Genomic DNA, 9,259 nt, shown 5'->3' on the forward strand with positions numbered 1-9,259 from the left:
CTGCAAAACCTTTACTAAGTTTCACTCCTTCAAATATTTCTGGATCTGTACTAATTTGATAGATAGATAGATAGATAGATAGATAGATAGATAGATAGATAGATAGATAGATAGATAGATAGATAGATAGATAGATAGATAGATAGATAGATAGATAGATAGATAGATTAGTGACTTGCAGTGAGGTTCATACCTGGTGAGGCACCGACTTAATTATAATCGGATTTACAAATCTAGACCCCCTGCATGTTATTGTTTACATAAGGAAATTTCTCGCATGCTACAATGCTGGAGGGCAAAAAGGCTATTCCTTTACATGCCATTCATGATTCCGTGATCTCAATCAAACTTAGACATGTAGATATTATTAATTCCGTGCTGTGCTTAAAAGCAAAGGGAGAAACCGTTAAAGTGCAACTCAAAACCACGTCTTTCTCGCTCTCTGTATCAGCACAACTACTGTGTGGCTAGCTCGCTGGACGGCTCGCTGTTACCATCTCTTACTCTGCACTTGTGGAGTCACAATGTCTGGGTTCATGAGCGCCCCCAGCGATGAGGCATGAGAACTGCCTGCCTCACCTCTAATCTGTATGGCGTTTGCCGTCCCAAATAATATGCCATTTATGATCGCTCCTCAGCACACGAAACATGTTGACACACACAGTTGGTGAAAATAAAAACACAGTACATTAAAAACATAAGCTAAATCATGGAAAATAGGTTCATACATTAAATGTTTTTAACCATTTTATTGGCGACGTACAGACAGGAGGAGCTGCTCTCATAGAATGGCAACCGGTGCTCTTAGCGAGAGGTTGCGCAATCACAGGTGAGGCTCAGCTCGGTGCTGCCTCACCGGCTTCGCTTCCAAGCATTTCAATGGGAAAATTCAGCGATTTTGAAGAAAAAACATCATCATATTTTAGTCAAATGATGAATAGGGACTTTATAGGACAAACCACAGGGTGAAAAAATCTTTATAAATGATGTTATTGTTATATATTATTTTTCCATGATGACAGGTGTGGCTCTGGCTCTCCTGCCTCATCTGACAGCACATCACTGATTTTATATCTATCTATCTACCCATCTATCTATCTATATATATATATACAGACCATAATTTAGCTAACTATGGTCTTTTTTATGCTCTGTTTCACTTTTTGACTTTTTCAAATAATTCAGGTTGCACACAAACTTCTGCGTCTTCAGCTGAATTCTGCAACACCTTTGCTAAGTTCCACTACTGGGCAACGGATTTTTACAATATATGACTGTAGCTTTCTTATGCTTTTTTCCTACTTCTTATTCTTTGTTCTCAAATTTTTCTTGCATTTCTGCTGCAGTCATTCTGCAAATATGCATTCTCACGGCTGTTTCGCTAGGAACAGCTATTTTTCTAGTTATTATTATAAATATAATTTATTATTCTTCCGTTACCGTTAATGCGGCTCGTACCGCTGCGTGTACACCCACAAAAGTGGTATCAAAACGAGCGGCTCGATCCCCGCAAGTGAGCTATTACTTTTAGTGGGATTATGAGATAAAATGACGACATAAATTAAAAAAAACGAAAAAACTTTAATCTGAGGAACTCACAGCATCACTAAGATTTCTCTCTGAAACACACACACAGGACAGTGGAGGTCTGACTTCAAAACTCTCTTTAAATCCCCCTCACAGGCACAAATAGAGGCCTATTGATTTCAAAGTTGGTCATGAAATAGATACACATGCCTGCTCCCGTAAAATGTTTTCAAAATTTTCATAGGGCTTATGGTTTTTTGTCAGGGCCCTGAGACCGACGCTGGGTGTCTCACAAGTATAGAAACCAGGGAGAGAGCCAGCCCAGGTGCAGATAATTAATTACCATAGCAACGGGCCCCAGACAGCGGCAGTGAGGATTCTCACAGCGCTGAATCAGATCTCACAATGCATTGTGGGAATAATACATATTTCCTGTGACTTTTCATGTTTTGCTTACATAAAATTATTATTTGTCTGAATTTTTGAGTGTAAATTAAAATCTTTACTATGAAAATTGAAATTGTTTTTAGAAATTAACTATTACCAAATTTCTTCATGTTTTTTACTTTGGACCATGACTGAGAATCACATGTGCGAAGCTTATATGGTGACACATATAATATACTTGACAATATTCACAGCTACTCTGTGTTAGTGTTGGGTTAAGTATGTCAGAATTGCTTATATGTATTTTTCATGACAAGTTTGAAATGCTGGGTTTAAAGGGATGGGCACAGGTGGCAGGCCCCTCAAAATTTCTGCTGGAATTTACTAGTTTGAGTATAATCTCCAATTAATGATTATTCATTTACTAAATCAACAGTTGATTAATCCAGTTAATTATTTCAGCTGTAGTGTAGTGTAGTAAATGAAGGCCCAGCGGTCCGGTGTGATTAGCCTGTCGGATGTGGGAGGGGCGTGGGGGTGGGGGACAGAGATTTATCCTCCTGAAAATGGCTGTCCTAATCCGTTCTTAGAGGATAGAGGCTTAGTTGGTCCTCAGCGTAGAAAGAGCGCAGGAAACCTTATAAACAATCTGGACGATCCAGCGATCCAGACTGTGGAATAATTTAATTTATACATTCCTCTCTGGGTCACCAGCTGCTGAATGATTTGAAGGAGCCTCAATGCTTTAACTGAGTATTTCATTGGAGTCGGTTTTGCCTTTTTAAAAAATAATTTTACATTTAATTTATTTGCTGAATCAACAGTAGAGAAAATGAAGGACCGACTGGCCCAGCTGAAGGAGGTACGTCAATTTTTATTAAGATTCAAAATGAGCAGAGACACTTGTTGAATGGACAGACAGGCCTCTGATTCACTTTAAAATGTTAGTTAAACTGAAACTAAACCTGCTGTTTTATACGTTTTGATCATTTCTGTTTGCTCATCCTTAGTTTTTCAGACATTATACAGTTGAGTGGTATTTACATACACTGAATAAAAAGACAATTTTTTTTCTATATGTCTGAAGTTAAATTTGACCCAACCTTTTTTTTGTTTTATGTTAGTGAGAATTACCTAAATTATTTTCTATTTCCTAATAGAAATATTTGCTATTTCCATTTGCGTGCCTCTGCAAACTGCAATCTGGTTTTTCATTTATTTTTTATGCTTTGAAGTAATGGCTTCCTCACCGGGTGGCTTTTCAGCCCAGTTTGATTGTGGATAATGACTCTGTCTGACCAGCTTCAGCTGAATCTTCACAAGGTATTTGGCTTTTGATTTGGAGCCAATCTGCAAATTTTGGACCAAAAATATAATCTCTGGGACACAGAATCCGTCTGAGGTTTGGGCATTCCCATCATGTCTATATTTGCATTTGTTTGAATGGATGGAAGCCTCACAATTAAGCATCTGGAAATTGTTCCAAAGGATGAACCAGATGCAATATTCTCTTCCTGTTTTGGCTGATTTCTTTTGACCTTCCCTTTATGTCAAAAAGTAAAGCGGTGTGTTTAAAGTCTAACCTTAAAAAACATAAACAGGTGTTTCTCCAATTAACTCAAATGTGTAGGCTAACCTATTGGAAACTTGAGGAAGGAAACCCAAAAGGTTTGGCCCAGGTTACACAGTTTAAAAGACAATTGTACTTTATACTGACAAAATATATGTAAACTTTTGAATTCAAGAAAAGTTACAACAAAATCTAAAAAAGAATATTCTCGCCAAGTTTTCCGACCTGTGACTGACCTGTGACTAGCATTTAGGTCATATAAATAATTTGGGTAATTCTAACTGACTTCAAACAAGAAAAGCTTGGTCAGATTTAACTTCAGACAATCTGTAATAAATAGATTACAGATGGTACATGGTACAATTTAATAAAATGGATCTGAGATTTGTTCTCATGAAAATAGTAAGTACACTCTGCATACAAGGCTGCTGAAAAATAATAATAAAAAACAAAAGCAGAATTCAGTGTTTAATCTCAGAATTTTGACTTTTTTTCTGATTTTGAACTTTAATCTCAAAATTATCACCTTAATCATAATTATTTTTCTCTGAATTCTAACTTTAATCATTTCAGATTAAAGAGTAAATCTGAGATTAAAGTTTGAATTCTGAAAAAAACAGTTATTTTTTGTGGCGTTAATCCTCTTCTGTAAGGTTTTGTGCTTTCCGTAGAGGAATTTAATCTTCCCGCTTTTTAAACATGTTCTGAACAGAAGAGTGATCCTGGCGGTGACGACATCCAGGTTCCCGTGGAAAATGAGGCTTTCATGGATGACTTCTTTGCACAGGTACTCACTTTCTCTCTTTCTGTATTCATCTATGCACAGTCATCAGCTCAGATGTGTGTGTGTGTGTGTGTGTGTGTGTGTGTGTGTGTGTGTGTGTGTGTGTGTGTGTGTGTGTGTGTTTGTTTCAGATTGAAGATATTCGCACCAGCATTGACAAAGTCGATGAGAGCGTGACAGAGATTAAAAAACTCTACTCCTCCATCTTGTCGGCCCCTACACCTGACCAAAGTAACTGTTTCCAAAGCTCAGAATGTTTTAATTAATTATCTGTAACTAAAACTTTTTCATCTGTTTTTGACTTTGAACTCAGAAACTCAGGATGATGTTGAAACTCTCACCAATGAGATAAAAAAGTCAGCTAACAACGCAAGAAACAAGCTGAAGAGTCAGTATTTATGCTTCCATTTTACTTATTTCTGATATATTTTAGTATGTTTCAGGTTGTTTTAAATACATTTTTCTCCACCTTGTGTGTGTGTCTGTGTGTCAGGTATTGAGCGACAGCTTGAGTCAAACACAGATGAAAGGGCCTCTGCAGACCTCAGGATACGCAAGTCACAGGTCAGACAACTCCAATCTGACTTTTCACAGTCAATCTAACGTAAACATTCAGCATTATGTAACATTTTGTCCAAGAAATACTTTCCTACTTATGTATTTATACATTATCTACTGCCGTTATTACATACAGAGACTTTTTTACTGTTGCTATGTAAATGTTACTTTATTAACTTAGCAACCAATTATAGAAATGATTTTTTTGTTGATAGCTCAAATATTATTACCTTATTGGCATAATATTTGTTCTGACCTTAATTATGAAAAGAAAAAAGAGGAGGTAAAACTAAAATGCAGAGATTTAAATTCACGAAGCTCTTTGCGCTGACAGAGCAAAAAGAAAATTATAAAAGAATAAAGTACGGTCTCCATTTTGCTCCCTGCAGCATGCGATATTGGCTAAAAAGTTTGTTGAAGTCATGACAAAATACAACGAGGCTCAAGTTGACTTCAGGGATAAGAGCAAAGGACGAATTGCCCGGCAGCTTGAGATCAGTAAGTACTCAAAACAAAATCTCTATTTTTTTATTGTTTATTTACTATCAATGTTGCAGATTTGTTGCTGTTGTTGTGCTTTTTGGAAAAAAAAAAAAAGTATTTTGTCACCTTCCTAAAATAATGTCACAAGTAATTTTTATGCCAAAAGTGATTTTGCAAAAAAAAAAAAAAAAAAAAATTAAAGAATTTAAAAAAGTACAAGTTCTATGATAAAGGTTGTTGTTTTTAAATCTATCCATTGTCTATAACTTCTACTTCCTGCAGAAAATAGATTAAATGCAAAATTATCCCCATTAAGTCATTAAAGTATAATATCTGATTTTAAGAGCAATAAATTACATTCTATATGTTGATACAGACCCAAAATGTCAGGATTTAAAAAAAAATAAAAAACTCATATAATAGGGGAAAAAAATATCATTTTGAAGTTGCTAACCTGCTGATTTAAAGTAAATTAAGGGAAAACTGTTCAATTCTACTCTCTACCCTGTTTTTCTAAACTGATAAAGCCGGTGCTGATCAGATGGGTTTTATTGTAATAATCAGTAACAGTAAACATTCTAGTTTCTGTTTTTTGTCGTATTTTTGGACTGACACAATTTTCCTTTTGTATATTTTAACGTACCCCAGCAGGATTAGCTTGAAAGTTGAAGTTCAGTGAAGTTATAACAATGTAAGAAAATCAGATTCAGCAACATAATAGTAGTAATGCCTTCTGAGCATGCTCAGTGAAGTGTCTTTCTATAGAAATAAAACATAAACAAATAGAAAACAGAAAGTTAAGTTAGCTTTAAGTAACCTTATGTAAAACAATTTTTAAACAAAACTGTTTCTCATTGTAGCAGGGAAAAAAACAACTGATGAGGAACTGGAGGAGATGCTGGAGGGGGGAAATTCAGCTGTCTTCTCTGCAGGGGTAAGATCTGAATATAATACCGGTCAGTTATTCACAACAAGAGGTAAAAAAATAGACATGTCACTTACAAAACACCAAAATGGCGATGCCATTGAGCTATTCCCAACAACAAATAAAAAATGGAAAACTGTGGATCTGTTTTGTGATTCACCATCTAATGTTAAGGATCTCAACATTACCAAAACCCAAGGGGACTTTGCTTGTTTTAAAACCAGTAAAATATTTATTAGTCTTTGTTTCTGTCTCCTTCTGCAGATCACAGAGTCCAAGATTAACCAGCAGGCCCTGAACGAGATCGAGGCCCGTCACAAAGACATCATGAGGCTGGAAAGCAGCATCAAAGAGCTCCATGACATGTTTGTTGATATCGCCATGCTGGTGGAGAACCAGGTAAACATGGAAACCAAGACATAATAAAATAATCACTTCTAACCGGCCATTAACAAGCCTTATTGACTCTACAATAGCCTCTAGTCTATTGACCCTTTGCAAAGTGAGGGACGGGAGTATTGAACTGAGTGACTGAAATTGTTTTCCAAAGTTGTTTTTACCAGTTTATTCATGGCTTCTTCTTGTTCGAGTGGAGCTAATTTGTCTGTGATGTAACACACCTGGTTGGGGCTCATAGACGGCGGTATTTACAAGTTTGAAATAGCTAGCTTAGAAAACGACCCGTACCTCCTCCTTCCTGACGTGTTGATCAAATTACCGACTTTGCCTGAATTCACACCACATTATTAATATCACTATGTAATAAATAGCGCTTCCCTTTACACCGGAGAAGCCTTAAAAACTTGCAGAAGACGAGACGCTAACAAGTTTTTTCCATACATGCTAGGCTACGTGATGGTGGGGTATTGTTTCCATGGTTACAGTGGTTAGAGGCGTACCTTCTCCATAATACTGCCATATTTGATACCTTTCTGATCACACTTACTTATTAAGTTTATAAACGTTTATCGTCTTACCTTGTGAAAAGTGTTCGCTGCAAATCCGCAGTTTCACCGAGGGCTGACAGTCATTGCTATCCATCACCGCAGTATCTTTCTGCGTTAAAAGTGTTACACAATAAAATGACAAGTTTGGTTTTCACCATTGTCTGTTTGTGCAGCCGACCACGCAGCACCATTGTGGCCATCTGCGAAATCAACTAAATAAAAGCGTTATTAGGCTACCATTAGTGCGTTTTTTAACAGGCTTTACAGGAGCGAATAGGTTGTTTTGATGTCCGTCATGGCGGAACAGGCCGAGTTTCGAAAAGAGTGACGTCATGCGCAAAGGGTCAATACATCTATCTGTCCATATTCTTCTCATGATTCTGTATTTTTGGTTTTTATTATTTTTTATGAGTTAATACAAAAAAGGTTTAATTTTCTAAGCGCATAACAAGAAATTCATAGTCACATGAATTTCCAATAATAACCAATGACGTGTGTAGTTTGACAAGAAAAGAAATTTAATTTAATCAGTCACAAGCATTCCAGTTTCATTCTGGTTATCAAGCAAAGCAGTCAGTTCACTTGTTATCGAGTCTTGCTGTTCGTTCTCTTTTCACAGGGCGGGATGATAGACAGAATTGAAAGCAACATGGATCAGTCGGTGGGGTTTGTTGAGAGGGCGGTGGCAGACACCAAGAAGGCTGCCAAGTACCAGCAGGAAGCGCGCCGGGTGAGTTAACATCCACAGAGTTCAATCTTTTCCTGATTAGAAACTGTAAGCAGGAAACAATCAGATAATTGATGACAGCTGGAGTTTACTGCTGAGTTGGAATAAAGTCATTATGGGGATCAGGGTGGCTTCACTTGGTTGATATTAAAGTTTTTTTTTCTAAACATCATGATGTTTTCATGTAGTTTATAAAGAAAAAAGTCCAGAGAACAGACACGATGAGGTATGTTCTTACCCTGGTTTTGTAGAGTACATCTCAAAATCTGTAAAATTATTTGGCCTTGAGTTTGACACGTGTGCTGCAGAGCATTAACCTCTGACCTGGGATCCCCTTTGCAAACCTACAGACAATGCTACCAAATATGTAAAGAAATGTCAACTATTAAATAACTATTATTACATTAATTAACTATAAATGGTATTAGACGGCCATGTGTTCTGTGGCGGAAAATTTAATTGTCAGATGATATATTATAACTTTATTAACCCCATTCCTCTTTCTCCAGAAACAAATGATGATCTTCTGCTGCTGTGTGATTCTGGCCATTGTCCTTGGCTCGTTTGTCTACAGTTTCATCAAATAGCGGATCTGTCTGAGTCTGGAAACAGAAAAGAACTGTTCAAATGTGGCCATGGATTCTTTTCAGTGTCGTGTGGATCTGAGTCAAGATAGAAAGAAACAAAAAATGTATTTTAAAAAAAGATTCTGTTTTCATTGTAAGCTTAAGGCAACACCACATTAGAAATTTCAGTGCAGTTTGAACATCCATAGTTAAATAAATGGAAATATAGTCAGAGGAAAACCTAATTTCTGCCAAAACCTAAAAGTTTTTCAAAAGTTTTTGGTGGACCGATTCTGTGTAGTTAATATTTCATCTATATTTGAAAACTCAATGGACGTAAAAAAGTACAATCTGTCTGTGATTGTGTTTTATTGTGTACAACACAATAAAAATAGCATTATGATGAACTTCTGTAAAATATTTCAGTTCTCTTAAGAAAGCAGAAATCAGCTTTTTCAGTTTCATTTCAATTCAACATGGAAAAATCTGCAAAGCTATGAAAAGAATCAGGTAAAATTAATGCTGGGGCTTTAGCTCATTAAATTACTTTAATTACATAGATTTAGTCCATGAAAAACCAATTAACCATTTAATTGCATTTTGTTTTCTGGTATGCCTGTAAGTCAGATGCTCAGGCGACAGCGATGGACGATAAATAGCTTCTCTTGGCTCACTGTAGGTTAATTTTTGCTCCAAAAATTGCTGGAAAGGTTTATTGTTGCATTCAGGATGTGCAAACAGGAGTTATAGATAAAATAGCATCTCAATCCTAAACATGTTGCAGC

At 36.4% G+C, this 9,259-nt stretch overlaps 1 protein-coding gene across 1 annotated transcript; it reads left to right on the forward strand.

Annotated features, from left to right (window-relative positions):
• Nucleotides 1-2,746: 2,746 nt before the first annotated feature.
• Nucleotides 2,747-8,881, forward strand: stx3a (syntaxin 3a). Its single transcript, XM_014973711.2, has 10 exons — nucleotides 2,747-2,776; nucleotides 4,197-4,271; nucleotides 4,400-4,499; nucleotides 4,582-4,656; nucleotides 4,762-4,832; nucleotides 5,216-5,324; nucleotides 6,170-6,243; nucleotides 6,499-6,633; nucleotides 7,801-7,911; nucleotides 8,418-8,881. The coding sequence occupies exons 1-10, from the start codon at nucleotides 2,747-2,749 to the stop codon at nucleotides 8,493-8,495; spliced, it is 858 nt and encodes a 285-aa protein (XP_014829197.1). The 3' UTR covers nucleotides 8,496-8,881.
• Nucleotides 8,882-9,259: the final 378 nt, after the last annotated feature.

This window comes from Poecilia mexicana, unplaced genomic scaffold (genome assembly GCF_051168715.1).
Source record: "Poecilia mexicana isolate PSO_F unplaced genomic scaffold, ASM5116871v1 scaffold_1, whole genome shotgun sequence".
NCBI classification, from domain to species: Eukaryota; Metazoa; Chordata; class Actinopteri; order Cyprinodontiformes; family Poeciliidae; genus Poecilia; species Poecilia mexicana.